The 21,268-nt window shown below is 39.6% G+C and overlaps 1 protein-coding gene across 21 annotated transcripts in view; it reads right to left on the bottom strand.

Annotated features, from left to right (window-relative positions):
* DAB1 (DAB adaptor protein 1) overlaps positions 1-21,268 on the bottom strand; it is a 697,001-nt gene that overhangs the window by 168,498 nt on the left and 507,235 nt on the right. For 19 of the 21 annotated variants that reach the window (XM_048860464.2, XM_048860466.2, XM_075131811.1 and 16 more), the window contains one exon: positions 17,812-18,014. The exons of the other annotated variants lie outside the window; for them this stretch is intronic. In XM_048860464.2, the coding sequence (XP_048716421.1) occupies positions 17,812-17,878 (67 nt within the window). In that variant the 5' untranslated portion in view covers positions 17,879-18,014. The remainder of the gene's footprint in view (positions 1-17,811; positions 18,015-21,268) is intronic. 21 annotated transcript variants of the gene reach the window in all.

Raw genomic sequence — 21,268 nt, 5'->3', positions numbered from 1 at the left:
TGGCAGCACAAAGCAAAAGTGGAGTATTAATTCTGTTGCATCAGTAAAATATTACAGATGTTTTTGCCTGCACTTTAATATTTTCAGAATTACATCTATAATATGGTGATGGCTGAGTATTATCTCCCTATTTACTTTGATGCAATTTGACAGTTAAAAATGAAATTAATAACTAATCTCAAAAGACTTATTCTGTTTAATTACTTTTCAGTCCCTGAATCATTCTTTTCACTATATAATCTCTCCTCAAACTAAACTGAAAGAATCTGAGGTGTAATTAGAGAACACACATTAGCTGCTCAACATTTGCTGATTGTTAAACTGCTGCTACACACGGAAAACAAGTTGACTCCAGAGAGAGCTTTCCTTCCATTTGCAGGGGAGACTACTATGAAATATTAATGTTTGTAAACTCAGGGCCAGATCCTTGGGGGCATTTAGACAGCCTTGCACTGCTCCCCTGCAGCAAAGCAGCCCTAAAACCTGTGTAACTGGTGCCAGAAGGATCCAGGCTTCTTGACTATTTGTGCTTACTGCAGACAGTTTAGGGGCACAAGCTGCTCCAATAAACCATAATGGACCTTTTAGGAGTCAGCAGAACTTAGAGTATCTAGGCTGGCCTCGGTTGTATCAGACAATTAGCCTGGTGCAGACTGGTCCAGGATCAGGAAGCACAAAAGTGGCCTGAAGTCAGTCCCCTTTACATCATCTTCCCTACACTTCTTGAATGCAGTTCAGGGTCTGGATGACCATTTTCAATACACACATCAAAATATCTGATACTGATTAGGCATGATTTTCAGAAGATTAGGAGCATGTGCAAAACATGCACGCTAATTCATTCCTAAACTTCTGAAAGTTTAAAGTAAGAAACCCAGATGTCTTAAAAAGGACATCTTAGGTATTCAAAGCCCAACACTACAAGGCATAAGCACCTCCTCTGAAGCGCTGTGCACCTTCAACTCCCAGTGACCTCAAAGAGACTTCATGGGATAAGGATCCCAGGTTTGTAATCTCTTCTGAAGTGGAAAAATTCCCATATTTGACCAGTCTGTCTCCTGCTCTTTAGTCTGGTTTTTTTTGGTCCTGAACCCTATTTTACTTTACCTTCGTATTTAATCTCTACTGTGAAACTGTGGAAATCTTGTCAAGTGCTTGTTGAAAATCAAACTACAACCACTGTATTTCCTTTATCTATTAAGGCAGTAATAGCTTCAAAGAACTCCAGCAGCTTAGTTAAGCATCACCTCCCCTGCTGGAATCTGTTGCTCGCTAGCCTTAAAGAATGGTCATACCAGTGTTTCACATTTTCTGAAGCTCTGATGGTGTGTCTTTGTAGTTAAATGCCAAACTAGTCGTTTTTAAAATCATCGGTTTTGCACAGCATTTCTCATTTTCAGAGCCTGCCTTCGTTTCCTTATTGAAGGCAGATGCTGAGGGATGCTCCACCTCAGACAACTTCCTCCGAGAGTACAGCTAGAGGAGAGTGGGCTCAATCCTGACTGATGCCGATAGGAACGGGAACAAGTCCACCATGAACAGATGTCTAATAAGATAGAGCAAATGGTCTTTGCATAAGAAACTCGGATATTATTTAGCACTCTGCTCTGTCTTCGTTCTTAAGGATGCCCAACTGATTCTTTTATTTATTGTAAATATATTTTATATACCCCATTATTTTATTATGTTATTCTACCAGTTACTGAACGTCTAAAAACCTTGGTCTCCAATCAATACCTGGGCTTGAAATATCATTCTTGTACATCTCCATGGAGACAGAAGTAAATGCACTGTTGTCGTGGTAATGTGTTAGAACTGTGTTTATCAGTATGTAGGTCATACTCATAACCTGCAAGGAGGTCACCAAAGCTATTTATATAAAAGGTTAATGTGCTGACTGTCTCCATATCCATAAAAACTACAGTAAAACCTCTTAGCCCTATGTCAATACCCTTTTGAAATAGTAATAGCCTGCATATAATCTCACAATATAATTTCACTGCAGCATCTACGAAGAGCCAAAGGTGTTTAATGCGTCCTCTTATGCTTCCCCATCCCACTAGTCTGGGATAACAACTTTTGCCTTTTGTGAAAGAGAAGAGCCCTGTAGAACAGGGATCTGCATCCAGGGAGAGGAGACAAGCTGCAACACAGAACAGATGGTAAACTATGGCCTATATACTCCCGCCTGCCTGCAGTGCAGAGGGGAGAAAAGACTGCATGGTGGCCTAGGGAGGGAGAGAGAGAACAAACGCCTGAGCTGGATGCTCCCAGATCAGGGACAGAAGGTACACTGGACCATATAGTGACTTAGCAGTCATCTAACTTGGCAGGAATCAAGAATACAAAGAAAAATAAAATTTGTTTTGATTTGAGCCAGAGAACTCTGCTCTGCAGACATGCCACAGTTTCAATCTAGTCTTTTTTTAGACCAATCTTCAAAAGGCGGTGACAATTCAGATACAAAGAAAAGGGATTCTAAAACTAAACTCCATTCTGATGTCCTTATTTGCAGTAAGTAGCACCTTACTTGGCAACAGTCCCACTGAAGTCACTGGGACTATTCACAGATTTACAGATTTTTAAGGCCATAAGGGACCAATATGATCATATAGTCTCAACTCCTGCATAACACAGACCACAGAATCTCACCAAGTAGTTCCCACATGTGTGACCTACATTGCTAGTTCCTAGATACATGACCTTGCATTTAGGTGTACTAAAATGCATGTTGCTCAAGTGCAATCTTACCATACACTGCAGGTCACGCTGTATACTGTCCTGTCCTTCTCATTATTTTACCACTACGCCAATTTTTGTGTCTTCTGAAAACTTTACCAGCAATAAATTTATGTTTTCTTCTAAATCACAGATAACGATATTGACTAGTATTTGGTGAAGAACAGATCCCCATAGAACCCATCAAAAATGCCCCCATTGGATGATGAGTTATCATTTGCAATTAGTTTTTGAGATCTTTCAGCTAGCAAGCTACTCTATGTGGAATACGTCATTATCCAAGATGAATGATGTTATTAGTATCTGGCCCTTCCAGGATAGAGATTTTTAGTGAACAACTGGTGATAGACAGCAGAACTATTATGCGTCTAGGGAAAATACAATTGCTAGTTTTTTTTATGTCAGATAAGCTGCAACATCTTCACTGAACTGGAAAATAAGTACGGGTCTTACCACAGTGATCTATGTTTTAAGCTTGGAACCTTGATTTAAAAAAATGGCTGCATTTTAAAATGATCTAACAGGCTTGGAGACAGCTGACCACTCATTACCAAGTTTTTAAGACCTTGTATACTAGCAAACTAGATCTATCTTATATCTCTAGGTGCAAATCAACCCTCCCATGGAAATATTCATTAGGATGGGAATAGGAGGAGAAAAATTACTCAAAAGCTCTCATCACAAAACGTTTCCTAGATTGATCCAGGGGGGGCTGGCCAATCACCACCACCTCACTGCCGCCCTACACAGAACAGGCCCTCAGAACCTGCAACTCTCCCAAGAGTTCACTGGGGGCACAGGCCATCCACACAGAGGAGACTCTGCCTCATAATGGGCTCCTGTGCAGCTCCAACAGTGCTTCCTCCACCTGCCGCTGCTCAGTGACCCTTTCAAAGAGGCCTATCTGAAAAGACTACTGCAGCAGGGTTGCAATATTTGTTTTGGCATATTTCCTTTGGAAATGCCTAGGGGAGGATCTACGTCATCGTTTCCAAATCCCATTCCACATAAGGACTCCAGAACCCGCATAGATCCTTCTGGGGAGGTACAGGGAATGTTGGGAAGACTGCTGCAGAGTGGTCTGACCCTCCCTTGCACATGAAAACAAGAAAACCTCTACAGCGTCCCCTCTGCACTGGGATGGCTCCCAAGTTTCTTAAGGAGTTTTCTCTCAGATCTTAGCCCTTGTCTACACTACAGACTGATGTCGGTATAATGATGTCACTCAGGCACAGTAACCCACCTCCCAGCGTAGACAGCTCTATGTTGACAGGAGGTCTTCTCCTGTCAACATAACTACCATCTCTCGTGGAGGCGGAGTACCTAGGCGGATGCGAGAAGCTCTCCCACTTACATAGGTAGTGTCTTCACTAAGCATTACAACACTGCAGCACTGCAAGTGTAGATAAGCCCTGCGTCTCATATTGTTTATACCTATGGAAATCTTCTTTATTTTGCATATTTACCATATCTGCTTGGGGTTATTTGGTACTTTAAAAGGTACATAACCAACTGCATGAAAAATCAGGCATGATTTAAAAGATGTGTAAAGTGACTTCGCCAACTTGAAATTTCTACTTTTTTTAAAAAAAAGGAGTTAAAAGCAGTTTCAGGTCCTGCACCTACCCCTGAATTCTCTCCCAATTGTTCTGGTTTTACCATCACATTTTCTTGTTTTTAGTTTGTGTGTTTGTTTTAATTTTCACTCTGTTGTCATGTGAAAGACCTACACAAAAAAAGGAAACAAATGAAGTCAGAAACAGTGAAACTAAACACACAGTGCTGTCAAACGGGCAAAGCCAGCAAACCGAAAAAAACATAGGAACATATTTTTTTAAGGTCTTTACACTAAACTTAGCTATTACCTGTAACAATAGTAGGTTAAAAAAAATCAAAACCATGTGATTTGCCCCCCTATATGGTCACTTGTAATTCCAATACATGTAGTGTGTTTAAGGTTTCAGCCATTCTGCCTTCAGATAACTCAAATATATAACATAGGACCAAACTGGTACATCTCGTATTACATTTACTGAGTGTGGCCCATAATGGAAACATTGATGATTTACCCAAAGCACATAATCTACAAGAATCATAACCACATCTTTTCTTTATTCCTAAGGAATAAAATGAATGTCAGTTCCTGACACATATATCGTTGTGAGGCTGAGCCTGTTATCTAGTCAGGTTCACTCTATAGCTCTTTGAACTCCTAGGATAGGAACAAGTCATATGAAATGGATGAAGGGCTTACAAATTCAGTTACAGCATATATCAAAAGGGCAACGTGTACGTTGACTAGTCCTCATGAATAAGTTACTGTTGTAGTCAAAAAGTCTACAGCTTTAAAGGTTAAGATTGTTGTGATTTTTTTTTTTTTAACTACTGTGAATGTATTAAGGTATTTAACTAGATGCCTACTTAGGTCTCTGGCTTCTTGGCTATGAGAACTGAAACCAATACGCTTTTCTAGTCATACTTTGCTCTGCATTTGTTTCACCAGAAGTTGATCAATGGATTGACTAATAAACTGTTACTGAGACAGTGTGAGCTGTTAGTTACAGCACATGACTGGGAATTGGCAGCCTTAGGTTATGTACCCAGCTCTGCCACTGCTTTGCTCCGTGATCTTGGATAAGTCAGTAAGGGATCAATTCTGTCTTCAGATACACAGCCACAACTATCTTTGCAGTCAATTTAAGCCTCACCCATGTACGGTGAAATACATGGAAGCTTGTTAATTTCCATAAATAATAACCAAATAAAATTTGCAGCTAGCTGACCTTTGCATTGACAATTTTCAAGTTATTTCCTATAAGCAGCCCAGGAATGTACAGCACACTATTGCAGACATGAATATAACAATACCTCTTTATTTCAAGTAAAACTGGAAAGGCTTTCAATACCATCAATGTATTTGGGGACAGAATAGGGCCCTAAACCTGTCTATGCCTCAGCTTTCCCATCTGCAAAGTGGAAACAATTATGCTTCCAATGGGTGTATCGATACTATACTCAGAGCAGGTACCACTGTGAAAGATTCTACCATTCCTAGCAGAATTCCCCATATATGGCTGGAAACAGCACAATCTTTCAAAACAATAGAAATGTTAACGTGCACCCAATGCAACTAGCTTAGTAGGAATATCATTCATTAATATTTTTATTAAGCAAAATTGAAAACTTTGGATGAAAGATGGCATAAAAGTGCTATTAGCAACATGTTTGTCCCTGTGGGATATTTCTTTCTCAGCCACATAAGGATCTAGTCACTAATCCAACCCTTTAGAGGCATTTTAGCTACTAATCTGGATGAATACAGTAATTCTTGCTCAGTTATATTCATTACACGACAGTCTAGTATTTTGGGGGTGGATTTTCTCCTTCTAGAATCCTCTGAACAGAATTTCCCTGATACGCACTGAAGTCTTGATACCAAGCCTGTTGGGAGTCTTTCTACTGATTTCAAATGGCACTGGAACAAGCATAACATTTGCCCAAAAATTTAATTCGCTGGCCTGTCTGATAGCTCTGCCCACACATACCACCCTTTTTTGTGAGATGCTCCAAGCAGGGCTCAACCATGTTTTCTGACCTCATCTATATGTACAGTAAAACCATTTGCAGCACTCGGTCAGCTGGACCCACTGCTGACATTCACTGTCAGCAATAGGTGCATTTCCTAGGGTAGATCCCGTCTTATAATGCAGTATTACATTCCTGCATTTTCATCCCCAATTGAATGGGCTATGAGGTCAAATCCTCATTTGGGACATACACTGCAGTAGGCTCCTAATTATTAGTTTCAGGTGCAAGGTTTTGTCTATTTTTACAATACAGAGAAATGATAACATAAGAAAGACTTTTAAGGAAGTTAATCCCACACTGCTCAGACTCTCAACTCCTTTGGCCAAACAACAAAGAAAGGGATCTCTCCCCATCTTTCATAGAGGTGTGTCTCAATTCAGTGCAATTGTAAATGTAGTTTTAAGCAGGATGTCACTCCCTCAACTAAAATTCTTTAATCAGCACAACGGTGTAACCCATTTTGTCTAGACATGATATTTAAAACAGGACCCACACACGCTGAATTTGCAACAGTAATTATTTGATAGCCATTTCTGGTGAATTATATCTATACAATGCCAAGATTAATGATTTTTCCATTCTATTTCCACTTGAGAATGAATTCAGAACGTCTACCAACACTCAAAAGATCTCCAGATAATGCTGTCAGTAACTATTTCACACAAGAGGTTTGTTATAGCAAATCATCTAACCTCAATTAGTATATCATTTAATTTTGTTGTACTTGATCCATAAATTATTGAAAAACTCATGTTCTTACTGTGGGTAAACATAAATAAGTCTATTCCCCATAAACAAAATAAGCTCTTGACAGTGATCCTCTTTGATTTCTCATTAAATAAAATCTACATTTGTTTTTCCAGATACCAGCATGCATCACAGCCATCTACTAACAAAACAGAAAAATAAATCAAAATAAATCACATTACGAAAACTTGGACTATCTCACTACACTGATGGCACTTCAACTGATTTGTTATCAGATCATAATGTGAACAAATTCACCTGTTTTTCATTGTTTACAACACCCATCATTTGTAATGTCTGAAAACTAGACTCAACTTAACATAGGTTATTACTATGCTATTCATGGCACTGTATTACTGTTGACTCTGGACGTTTCGTATTTTAAAAAACGAAAATAAATTTGATAAAATACAGTTACTGACTGATAAAAATATTCAAATCATAAAAAAGAAATATTACTTTAAACTGCAGTTCTAATCTGGATATGAATCTGTAAAAACCGTACCATGGAGTTGCATGTGAATTGCGTCTTGATGACTTCTACCTCAAAAAGGCTCTACTTGCAGTTTTCCTAACTGCCAGCAGCACAATCTTAACTGGTCATCTGAAAGTCAAGCTCTTTTTTCCCCCCAGCTTGTGCATTACCAGCAATGGTGATTCTGGAAGTGGAAGTTCATTAATAATTACATTGAAGAATCACAAGGCAGAATAGAACTCAGCTCACATTCCCCAAAGGAAGTCTGTGAAAAATTATCAGGAAAAAAACATAGTAAGAATCTATTCTTCATTACAATCAGCAGATGTGACTCTGGTTACACCCAGGGAGCAGATCTATTGAGTCAAAAGGTGTCATTTTACAGTCACTTTTTGATAACAGCATTTGAAGCCAGAATACGCAACTGGAAATTCTAAAAGATTACAATGATACATTATATTTCTAGAGAATCTTTCATTAAAGTGTATGGGCTAGTGAAACTATGACGTGTCAAGCCTGACTCTAAATGAAAAGATCCAGCACAGTGTAACAGCTTACCGGTCCCACGAACAAGTGTAAACATGTCCGGCCATTATACGACCGCCTATCTCCTTCTGCACAAAATTTAGGACCTTCACAAGGCATCACCACCTGTCAGCTCCCTCTAAAAAGAGAATGGTGGGCCTGCTAAGGACTCAGTTCTTTATCAGGGTTGTGATTTATGTTTAGTCCTGCCTGAATACAAATAGTCCTTCATTTGGAGAAATGAATCTAGGGGTATATTCATGTTTGGACACAAATAAAATCCAGACTAGATGGAAAGGCAACTTTTTGCCATAACAAACCCAAAAAATAGGCTATTTTTATGATCCAAAATAATCAATGCAAAGCCTGGGCCTCATGGGTCTGATAAACGCCCATCTGACTAGAGGCTACCTGAAATAGACTTAAGTACTGCAACGTCTCATGCAGCCGCACAAGTAAGCTTCAACTTGAGCATGACCTAGGGTAGAGTTTTCAAAAGCATTCAAGTGACTGAGGAGCCTATCTCTCATTAAGACTAAGCCCTGGTCTACACTACAGAGATAGATCAATGTAAGGCGGCTTACGTTGATCCAATTCTAAGTGTCTACACTAAATGTAACTTGCCCACTATCCCGACTTAATAATCCACCACCATGAGAGGGTAGCGCTTGTTGATGTAGTTAGATCGACGCAGTGTCAGTGTAGACATTGCATTGCTTACATCGACTGTTGCTGCCTTCAGAAGCCATCCCACAATGCCCCACACTGACAGTTAAATCGGTGTAAGCGTTCCTGGTGATGATGTGCACCTCCAACACAAGTAGTGTGGACATGCAAAAGCGATGTACTTACTGTGGTGGCTGAATACCGACGTAACTTAGGTCAACTTCATTTTGTAGGGTAGACTTGTCTTTAGGCTTCTAAATGCTTAAGTCACTTTTGAAAAAGAGAGTTAAGAACTGCGATGATGGTCAGCAGTTTAACTAGCAAAAATCATCTAAAAAATGTCAAATACAAAAATGAGTGTGGGAACTGTCAAATTAAGTTTCTTAATTAAAATTGATATGGGCCCAGACTGGTGGATTCAGAATCTGCATCCAAATTTGGTAGTTTGGTTCACCTCCATTAAACTTTTCATTTACATGTCACTGTGTAAGTTAAATTCCACAAGGAGATTTTCCATGTACAGCATTAACATAGATCCTTAACCAAGGCAAACTAGTTCCCAAAAGGGATTATTAAGTCATTTGTAATTCCAAGAGACTGAAGTAAATATTTTATATTTGATTCATGGTCCATAAATATTTACACAGTGGGATTTCTCCATGTACTACAAGACCACAAGTGGTTCACATTTTTATCAAGGATGACTAATAAAAACGTACAATTCCCTACCCCTAGGCTACTAACACCCGGGGCTTATTCACTACTCAGCGAACTAAGTCCATCAAATGATGCAATGAGAAGAACAGTCAGCTTCTAAGTAGCGCAGTCTGAATCATTCATAAATGGGCCTACTCTTGCTATAAAATGTCCAATTTGTGGGGAAGTGACCTACAAGACTCTTTTAATTAGCTATGTGAAATCTCTTCAGGATGCCTTTTAAAATTCCAGAAAGGTCTCTCTAGGTAGTTGCAGCACGGAAGTAACTTACCATACGAGTGGATCGCAACCAACAAAGGTATTGAGATTAGGGTTGGTGGTGGGGGATGGCAGAAGTATAATCCTTTCTAATGACATATGGTGCACTGTCAGCTCATGTGACAGAGTGAGATCAAGGGGGGAGGATTGCTGAGGTCAAATTGAAACGAAGGTCCCTGGTTGCTTAGACTCATGACAAGATATGTAGTAAAGAGCAACAGAACAATTACATCGACAAACACTACACTCATCAGAGTTTGCATACCCCCATCCTAAAGGAAGGCAGTTAAAATCCCTGATGTACACTTGTGGCTGGGAATATGTACAGGTAGCATTTCTACAGCCCATCAAACCCCGGAGGTTTATAATATCAATAGATAAATATTATCACTATTGATTGAAAAAAAGGCAAAATTAGTACTTCACATTTTTAATGGTCTAATTTTCTGAATTCATCAAGGTGATAATGTTGATGTAGGAAATTCAACCACCATTCACGTTACTGTACAGTTTTGCAGCTGTGGTGTATAGCATGTGTTATCCTGAATAAGCAGAACTTTCACATCAGCCTCTGGGAGGATTTTATATATCATATCTTAATAATAATCGCTCAGTGTCGGACAGACATCGTTTTACAAATCAGCTCTAGCAATAATGGAAAGAGAGCAAAAAGATGTGAGAATGACTGAAAAGTTTATAGCAAGAGAAACATTGTCACAATGATGCTTAATGAGGATATTTCAATATACCTTTCCTGTAAGGGAATGAGTTTGCATGACTCTTGTACCACACAAAACATCAGCTGTTCCAGATACATAAACAGGGTCTCATAAATTCTGTGACTTTGCAGGAACAGTATTTGTCATTTGGCTCAGCTGTCATAGAACTCCTCCTTCCCACCATGGGAATCCTGTTTCTTGTCGCTATCTACGACACCTGCCTATATCTTTCTCCACCAAAGCCCTGCAGATTGCAACCTCCCACTCCCCATCTCCCAGCAAGGTAAAACAATGATCAATATAGAAGCTGAATTTATTAAGAAAACTTTATGTAACTGTAACAATCAAGGTCCAAACACCCCATGGGGAAAACAAAGGGTCAGAACCACAACTCAATCAACTGATTGTATATATTATTGCACTATAAAAGTGAATCAAGTAAGATATCATACAAAAACTGGTGACACACTGGTCATGAATATCACTGTGTTATGGATGCAAGGATTGTGTTCTGGAAATACGTTTCAGAGTAGCAGCCGTGTTAGTCTGTATTTGCAAAAAGAAAAGGAGTACTTGTGGCACCTTAGAGACTAACCAATTTATTTGAGCATAAGCTTTTGTGAGCTACAGCTCACTTCATCGGATACATACTGTGGAAAGTGTAGAGGATCTTTTTATACACACAAAGCATGAAAAAATACCTCACCCCACCCCACTCTCCTGCTGGTAATAGGTTATCTAAAGTGATCACTTTCCTTACAATGTGTATGATAATCAAGTTGGGCCATTTCCAGCACAAATCCAGGTTTTCTCCTCCCCCCCCCCACAAACCCACTCTCCTGTTGGTAATAGCTTATCTAAAGTGACCACTCTCCTATTACCTATTAGCTATTACCAACAGGAGAGTGGGTTTGTGGGGGGGGGGGGGGAGGGGGGGGGAAAGGAGGGGGAGAGAAAACCTGGATTTGTGCTGGAAATGGCCCAACTTGATTATCATATACATTGTAAGGAGAGTGATCAATTTAGATAAGCTATTACCAGCAGGAGAGTGGGGTGGGGGGAGGTATTTTTTCATGCTTTGTGTGTATAAAAAGATCCTCTACACTTTCCACAGTATGCATCCGATGAAGTGAGCTGTAGCTCACGAAAGCTTATGCTCAAATAAAATGGTTAGTCTCTAAGGTGCCACAAGTACTCCTTTTCTTTTTAGAAATATGTTAACATATTTTTCGGAGGTAGTGAATAAACAAGCCTGCCCTAGATAAAGGAATGTGGATTCACCTATCTGCCTGGCTTGATTACAGGCGGAGGACAATGAAAGTACATTTACATCTAAGGTAAACAATCAAGGTAACAAGTGATAGAGGGAACATCCTGGTGAGCACACCAGGGGGCCCCCAAGAGATCTTTCTGGTTCTTGAGACAAAAACAATGGACTTGGGGAAATATAAGAGGAGCAAAAAGACATTCTAGTTACCCATCACTTAGGGAATGAAGGGGATGGCACTCTTGATTCTGTAAACATTGGATCCTCCAACTGGAAGAGCTGGAGAGGCTGTTAGCTTGATGTAAGTGAGAAAACACAGATCACATCTTGCTAAAGTTAAGTCTTGGACACTAGAAAGCGTGTTTTATTTTGTTTTGTTTGTGACCATTTTTGGTGTCTTTTTCTCTTAGTTTCATTTAAATCTATGTTCTTTATCAATAATCTTATACTTTGTTTTATGATACGCCATCTCAGTGCTGTTAAATTAAAGTAAAGACTGAGTCCTTAGCTAAGCTATCAGGCTGATGTGTGTACTATGTCTCTTTGGAGGCTGCAAACTTAATAATTTCCGGGCATATCCAGTGAGGGGGACTGGATAGCTCTGGGGAACTCAGGAACTAGAGTTCACTGATTGTTACCTGCAAGGCAAGGTCAAGACTAGCAGAGTCTTGAGGATTTTGCTGGTGAGGTGACCAGACTGGTGTAGCAGGGAGCAGACATGAGATTTAAGCTCCAACGAAGTTATTTCTTGCTGAGGCAGAAAGGTAAGACTGTGGCTTACAGTTCTGGCTAATACTCTGAGGAGAGTGTCCCAGTAGCAAAATTTAGACATATTTGACCCACTGCCTACCCCTCAGAAGTCAATGGAAGCCCTGACATGGACTTCAGTGACCTTTGCAGCAGGACCATTGAAATGGTCTCTATGTAGAGTGCAGCTGAGGATGTACACTGGATCTTTTCTTCCTAACGATCTCCCTTTTTCTACTCACCAGCCAGAGCCACAGAATATAAATTTGACCTGACAGTGTCTATATCGCTTTAATAATCAGAAGCAGACAAATAAAACCTAAAAGGTCCTGTAGAGATGCAAAGCGACATTTTGTTTTATATCTAAGGCAGATTATTCAAATGAAAACAAGTGGAGCTATATTTGAAGGATTAAAGAAAGGTTAAGAGATCTCAAGAGTGAACAGCACTCAGAAACCTTTTCCAACCATTAACTAATCTCAAGACTTCTTTGCAGCAATATCCCTAATATGATCCACAGTTGCAGGTTCAGCACAATAACAAGTGTCACAAATTTCACCACACAACTCTATCAGTCACCTGACTAAACTAACATCAAATCCCGTTTCTATTCAAAGCTAAAATATCCATAAAAATTAAAGGATTTTTTGTTTGTAAAGGAACAAATGAAAGTGGTGTCAGCACGGCTGGCTGTCTAGCCTGTTTTGATTGTCAACTCTTCACCTATGGACTATTTGTCACTATGGGTGCATACAGTACTAGAAAGAAGAGGGTTTGGCTTCCTGCCACTACTGTAATGCGGCTAATGCATAATATTAAGAGCAACAACAATCAGTGAATTCAAAGTTATGGCAGAAACCAGGGCAACTGCTCAAATCCGAGGGGCACTATGCAAGAGCAACACTAAAGGCTTAACTTAGGCCTGCAGGGTACCACTTTTCTGCTTTTGCTCAAATGTGGACCCACAACTCAGCCCTCCCAATATATTCATATAGTCAACATGGCCAATCCTACAGATCTCAGTTGCAGTGATATAAACAGAGGGCACCAGGCAGTTCCTGAGCTAGGCTGGTCCTATATTATTTAAAATCTTTAAATACTCTTATTAATAAATTCTTTTTATAGTGCCTTAAGTGCATACATGGAATAGGCTGTCAGGGCCTTGCAGAATGTGGGCATCATGAACTCCTGCAAATGAGTAAGCCCATGATAAACTGTACTGCAAGCCCAAGACAATAAATTGTACTTGCATTTTATGTGCCTCTTTACATGTCACTACCACCCTTTGTCCAGGATCACCTTGTATGAGGCAAGTATCGGGGGTAGCCCGATAGTCTGTATCCATAAAAACAACAAGGAGTCTGCTGGCACCTTAAAGACTAAATTTGTTAGCGATTCCTCACATTTTCATTTTGTTTCATTTCAAAGTTTTCCATAGACAAGTTTAATTTTAAATGACATTCTCATTTTGTTTTTTGATGAAACTCCATTTTTCAGCAGGAAAATTGTTTAGTAGAAAAATTTCACCTAGATCTATACATCAAAATAATATTGTAGAATCTCTTGTATTGGCATAATCAGACTACTGTTAATACCAGCTATTTTGAGTAACTTTTTTGTCCAGTATGTAAATCACGTTAAAAACTAAGCTGTCAATTTATTATCGCCAATCAAGTCATTACCAGTATCAATCACAGACAGAGCATTTAAATCCATACCCAGTTTTATTTATCTTTTTCCCCACTGGGAATCACAAAAAAACCTAGTTCTGAAACATCCACATTTCTAAGAAATTCAAAAAGTACTAAGGAGGCACTCTGATTTAGGTGGTCAGCATGTACCTCATCTGATTAAAATATATATAATATACATAAAACTGCTATTCAAATTCTAATTTTAGTATTCATGTTATTCAATCAATTTGCAGAAAACAGCTATGCAACACCCAAAATGGGTTGGCAATATCAACTTAATAACCATGTTTTCATTTTTTTCACCTAGTTAATGACAATATTTTGCACTGCTGTAGCACTTTCCACCTGAAGATCTCCATGTGTCTTACAAACATTCATAAATTATGCTTCACAATACTCCTTTGAAATCCAGAAATATTATCACTTTTATAGAGATTGAGAAACTGAGCCAAAGATGGTTTCAGTGGTCTAGCTAAAAACGCAGGGATAACCTATGGTACAACTGGGAAGACAATTTAGCCTAACCTATGCTTATTCTCTTTCAGACAGTATAGATCGAAAAATACGCAATACGCAACACACCTATGGAAAGTCTGTCCTGTAAAGCTCTGGAGTTTACAGGTACATACTTGCTCAACACAATATTGTAGGTTGTCTTGTATGCATTAGAATATCAGATTATATTGTGAAAGACGCACATCTCTGCTTTTAAATGAAAGCAGCTGTCAAAACAATAAACACAGACTCACTGAAGTCTTTATAAAGCAAAGACTTATTTCTTCAGAATAGTCATTTCCATTGGATAACTGAACTCAGTGTCTACAAACATAACTTCAGGTTGTGCACTTGCTACTCCCCCTCTGATGTCAGTTAATGAACCTGAAAAACACAGATTTTTCCAAATGTCCATCATATCACACTGTTCTAGGTTAGGGCTCATTTGCTGAGATATACATGATGTGACATGAACCAATGAAAAGTAATGAACAAATCAAGTTTCTTCTCACTTTCCTGACCTAGGATTTGAACAGCTAATACATTACCTGAATTTTATACATAGCCTGTCCAAAAAACCTATTCTACTGTGACCCCAGCAGCTTGCTGGCTGTTATTCAAAGCAGTCAGACTTATACATTCAATACAGAAAATGATTAATTCTGGGGATGTTTTACTGCTGTGCACTGATCACTTTTCAGCCACTTCGCCATGACGGATAAAGGGTAACTCCTGCTAGAGCTGGTCACAGAATATACAACATATTTCATGAATATTCTCATCAGTAATGGCAGTGCGTCCTGTTCACTTACATTTGTGGGGATAAGACTTACAAAGTATTCAGCCCCTGAAGATTTGTGAAGATGTTTGTGAATCTGGAAAGTTACATGAATGTTGGCACAAATTACTCATCCAAAAGCTCAATCCCTAAGAGAATTATTTGTTATTTCCAAAAGTTTCACCAACTGATTTATGGAGCAGAAGCAACACCATGTGACTTAAATTACCAATCACAAACCACAAATAGAGCAATCACAGTATGTAAACAACCCATATGCCAAAATTTGTGTTTGCCTGAACCATATTCGGTGAATATTAAACAAAGAGATTAGGAGATGTGGAATTCATTGCCAAGAGAAAATAAATATTGTTAGTAATGAATAATTTGACCAGCTCTACTTTCAGCTGTACATCTTGGCAAGGGAGGGGACCTCTTTACATCGACATCATAGGTTTGCCAGCAGTGGGTTGTGCACAGTTGTCCAGCAGCCGGCACACAAGGAGAGGCCCCAGAGGTGGGACTGGAGAGCCAGCCAGCTCCCACAGTGTCTGTTACTGCCATGCCCCCTCCCTACACGTGTCCCAGACTCTGGGCCAGTGGCAACAGGCAGCAGCACAGGAAGCAAGGTCCAGGCAGCAGCAGCATGGAGGAAGCAGCTGGAGCCAGTGAGTAGAGTCAGCGGGGTGCTGCCTGGTAGGGATTGCGGTGCGGCCGGGGAGAAAGAGGAGCTGGCTAGGGCTAGTCGAGGGAGCAGTAAGCTGGCAGAGTGAGAGCAAGGAAGCTGAGGGAGCCAAGCCGAGGGCTTGGAGACAGGGCTGGGGAGAGGGGCCCACATGGGATATGACTCTCTAAGGAGGGCATAGCAAAAAAAAAAAGTTTGGGAACCTGTGATCTACATAATGCCTTCTCAGCTACCACAAAGCTCCAATATTATCTTTCCAAAGCTAAACCATGATGTTTAATGTTTGTCTGTTAAATTAATAATCTCCTTTTATGCATTTAAACCAATAGCTCAAGAGTTCTCATAACAAAGTGTCTAATTTATCTTCTCTCTTCCAAAGCATATAATTCAAGGTGCCTAGTGGACTTCCAAATCTAGCTGGGATTTTGAGGGTCAGGTCCCAGTAGTAGGAAGTCTACCCCAAAAGAAGGTTTAGTGGAGCAAGGCACCCAGAAAAAATCACTACATAAGCAAAAGTACAGATGAATCACCAAAAAGTCATCCGATGAAGTGAGCTGTAGCTCACAAAAGCTTATGCTCAGATAAATTGGTTAGTCTCTAAGGTGCCACAAGTCCTCCTGTTCTTTTTGCAAAAAGTCAGAGAATCTCTCTGTTTGAAGAGCATACAACACACAGTGCCAATGCCCTCCAGTGGGCTAACCTCCAGCAACTGAAACACAGAAATAGCAGGATCTGTACTTTATCCTGGGCTATCCCATAAGAAGTTTTTGAAGCCGGGGTGCTGGTCTTGTAAAATTTGAGTTTCAAATTGGGTCTCAAGTATAAAGAAAGTGAAACTGAGGCTAATTTTTACCCTTGTAGAACATAAAAGAAGGCAAGCAGCACCATGCTAGTCATCACTGCTTCAAGATCATCTTCTTTTTATTATTCACATTGATAAGTACTCACTCAAGTAATCCCACTTCAGTAGTGCTATACAGAGGAGTAAGTATGCACCATTGTGAATAAAGGCTCCACAACCTGACCCTGAATTTTAACTGTAGGATAGAATGTAAAATTATTATGTGTATTATTTCTTTGTTGTTTGTTTTCTCCTTCCGTTCAGTAATATTGCTTTTACCACAATACATGCAAAGTCTGGAGGAACATATCCTGTATGTGGTTAATAACGCAGCCAACACAACCCCCTTCACCATAAGCACCGTGGTCTCTCTTAAGAATCCTGTCGTGTTTTATGCAGATCTTTGCATAAGATTCAAACTATGAGGATGAGCAGGGCATTTAACCTCTTTTGTTAGGTTCAAGATGACACAAACAAAACAGTTAGTAGAAGAATTATTTGCCAACAAAAGAATATCTAACAAAATAAAAACAGTTTTTGCTAAAAGTGGCTAAACCAATACTTCTGAAGTAAAGAATTTAGATTATCTATTTTGAACAACAAAACAAATACAACACACTTATAAAGTAGAAAACTAATAAAGCATAATGCAGTAACTTAGGGTGTTTCTGCATTTCATTTGTTTTCAGAGTGATATTTTTTGAATACACAAAGAACCAGATCTGATGCTTCCTAGGCAGACAAAACTCTACTGACGTTAACACCAGTTTGACCTGCACAAGGAGCACAGAATCAGGCATGCTTATGATAAATCGAAGTGTAAAAGAAAACCGGTCTTTCATTAAATATAAAGAGAAGTGGACTTACTACCTTTCTTTTTGGAGTCTTTCTTTGCGCTGGTTTTAACAGCCACTGGAAGTTCTGTCTCAGTTGACATCCTATTATATCCTTAGTCTTCTTCACACAGATCCAGTATCTCAGTCAGGCTCATTTAGAATGGCTCTCCAAGAGAATAACTTAGCCCTTCAGATACTATAACCCAGATAGCTCATCTCATTCACTCCTTTTGAGTGCTGCAAACAAACAAACAAACACTAACCGTCATTTTCTGAGTTAAAAAGAGAAAAAAAGTTGTCAGAGAAATCTAAAATGCTTTCTGGGTCTATAGGAGGATAGTAGGATCTGGGAGATATGGGGAGAAGTCACAGATAACTAACCTACATGAATGTTAGTTTTAAAATTTCATGTTTCCAAAATAAAATGCATTACTTAATTGAGTATATAGATACTAAGTCTTGAGGTTTATCTTTTTGTGAGTGCCCTACCTATGCCCTTACTTTCTTGAGCATATACAGAAAAATAAACCTGATGGGCCAGATTCTTATACCCTTACTCGTGTTGAGAAGCATCTTACTCCACTGGGAATCCTGCTGAGACTTTTCAAATAAGGTGCTACCCAGTGTAGCAGAATCTGTTTTTCTAAGTTTTATTGAAAAGAAAATCATGATAATTCTTAGAACTCAGATAGCAATTTTCCCTTCAATGCACTTTGCAATCACTAACTAATTATTAACCCTAATAATTCAAATGCGATAATATTATCTCAGATGGGACCGAGAGAGAATACAACCTGCTCTCAGTTAGGCATGGTGTGTAATTCAGCTGCTCCAGGAGCAACCCAGAGAATGAATCATGAGACTCAGTCAACAATGTGACCAGGTTGATCAGTTGGCTGGATCATTGTCTTGACAGCAGCAGCTGTGAGGTTACTGACTGCACTTCGGGACAGACCTTGAGCTGGTGGAATTTAAGTGGGTCATGGAGGGACACAACTAGGGTCCAAAGGTTGAGCAACTTTTGCTAGCTAGCTAAATAAGTGTTTTCTTCAGGTTAATTTACAGCAGCTACTTTACTGCTCTCCCTAGCTGGAGAAGGCGAAACAACAATTGCAGCAATCTGAGAAGCAGCAGCAGTTGAAACTACTGGTTCCCCAGAATGAATGGGCAAGAGGATACTGAGGGGTCTATTTTGGACTGGTTTGGGTTGGACAAGTCATGGAGAACTAAAAGGGGCTATGCACAGAAGGGGAATAACATTATCATAAAACAAAATACATTCTCATTCACAGTACCTTAGTAAATGCTTGTATTGAAGTATGTTCTCAAAATACGTATGAATTTTCTATATAACTTTTTCTTTTAAACAAGCCTTAAGGATTCTGTTATTGTAGACATAATCAGGTGAAAAATATGGGCCATATTGTGCCACCCATCCTCAGACTGAGTAGTACCTTACTTTGTCAATGATCCAATTTTCTTCAGCAGAGCTACTGATGGATCAAGGAACAATTCAACTGGAATAAAGCTGGCATAACCTGGCCCTGAGATGGGACTGACAATTCAACAGTCTGAGATTCAACTTTTAGAGATGGGACTGAACCTAAACCTTGGTTCAGATCATACCCAAACCTTGGGGAAATTTGACTCTACCTCTGTAACTGAACCTTGCTGCTTGTGCCCACCTCCATTAACTTTTAATATCACAATGTTTTCATAAATCAAATGCCAGAAAATAAACATCAGGGTCTTAATTACAAAAGGTATAGAGTTATGATAGCCTTGTGGAAAACATAATTATGTGTATTTCTGTAACAATACAAGCACTACTGCAGATAGTCATATACTCCTTGGCTAAACTGTCAGTTTATCTGTTGCACTGAACAATCTGTAACATTATTCATCATTTGTACTACAGCAGTATTTATAGGCCCCATACATGATCAGAGTCTCATTTCTGCTAAGTATTCCATTGTGTTGTCCAAACACATAGTGAGACAGTCCCTGCTCTGAAGAGTTTATAGTCTGAATAGAGAAGACAAACAAAGGCTGGCAGACAGGAAGAATTATTGTGCTATGTTAAAGATGGGGAACTGAGGCACAGAGATACAAGCACCTTGTCCAAGGCCACACAGGAAGTCTGTCGCAAAGCCAAGATGCAAAATCAGTCTCTGTCCGGTCTCTTAATGACAAGACAGTCCTTTGGTTATGTCTGCACTGCAATCAAACACCTGTGGTTGGTGTATGCCAGCTGACTCGAGCTCACAGGGCTTAGACTAAGAGGCTGTCTAATTGTGGTGTAGACGTTCAGGCTCGGATTGGTGCCTGGGGTCCCAGAGCCAGATGCAGGGTTTTTTCACTGCAGCGTAAACATTCCTTCCTCTCTATATAGGACTTCCCCTTCTCCCCCAAAAAGCTTTATTCAGGACACACAATTTTGGAATTTCTGTAATGCAATGCCTGCTAAAAAGAAAACAGAGCAACCTATCATTTAAATTGTAAACAGTTTAAACAGTTTGGAAGCATAAACAGAATACACCTTTAGTTTTTAACTGTTATGCTTACTCCTCTACTTTTGCAAAAATACATCCTGTTGGAGAAGTTAGTGCAAAAGGTGGTCCAGATGGTGCGGGAGGGGCATGATGAATGCAAAGAAGGAATGGGTAGCTTAGCTACTGAGCCATGAAGAATGCAAAGATCTATTTGGAATCTGGACTCCTCATAAAACAGATCTCCAGTGGAATGTCTGCCAGGCCCTCCCCATGGAATATCTGCCCCCAACTACTCTCTTAAGCAGGTACCACGTGCCCCCTTAACAGGATGGCCATCTTTCTCAGTCACTGTGCTGCTGTTGATTTCTGTACTTCTGGTGGAGTAAAGCTGCAGAGGGGCAGAAATGAACACCAGTGATTTGCTGCCTAGGTTATGGCTGGTTATTACACCAGCATGCTGCAAAGAGCTCCATAGCACCACCTCCCCCTCCTGGTTGGTCACTTTCCCAGGTTGTCACCACAGAAGAAAGCTGCCTGTGGTTACCTGGCAAAGGGCTCCATACCTTGTACATGTTTTCCTTCTTATGAGTTCCTTGAACACATTTCTTCATGAATGATGTGTGTTTGCTCCCCTTTGCATAGCGGAAAGGAGCATCTAGTCCAGAGTTCTGAATATGCAGTGCAAACAAACTTGTAATTATTAACAAGTTTAGTTCTTTGCAATTTAGGAGATTAAAGCTCTTCAAAACTTGGAATGAATTTGACAGTTTAAATCACTTTTCAAAGCAAAGGGTCTGAAGCCACTTGTACTTTTAAATCTCTTTTAACATTTTGAAATGCTTTAATAACATTACATTCTATGCACTATCTGAAGTGATTTAATATTCCTGAAGTGTGTCAGGGTTTTTTTCTTTAATGAGCTCTTCAAATCTGTACGAGAATTATATAACATGCAAGGATAGCTGTTCAAAGTCTGCCAAACTGATTTAAAAATATAAA

The sequence above is a fragment of the Caretta caretta genome, chromosome 8, assembly GCF_965140235.1.
Source record: "Caretta caretta isolate rCarCar2 chromosome 8, rCarCar1.hap1, whole genome shotgun sequence".
In the NCBI taxonomy this organism is placed as follows: Eukaryota; Metazoa; Chordata; order Testudines; family Cheloniidae; genus Caretta; species Caretta caretta.
The sequence above is the reverse complement of the archived record's forward strand: the minus strand, read 5'-3'. Positions and strand labels throughout refer to the sequence as shown.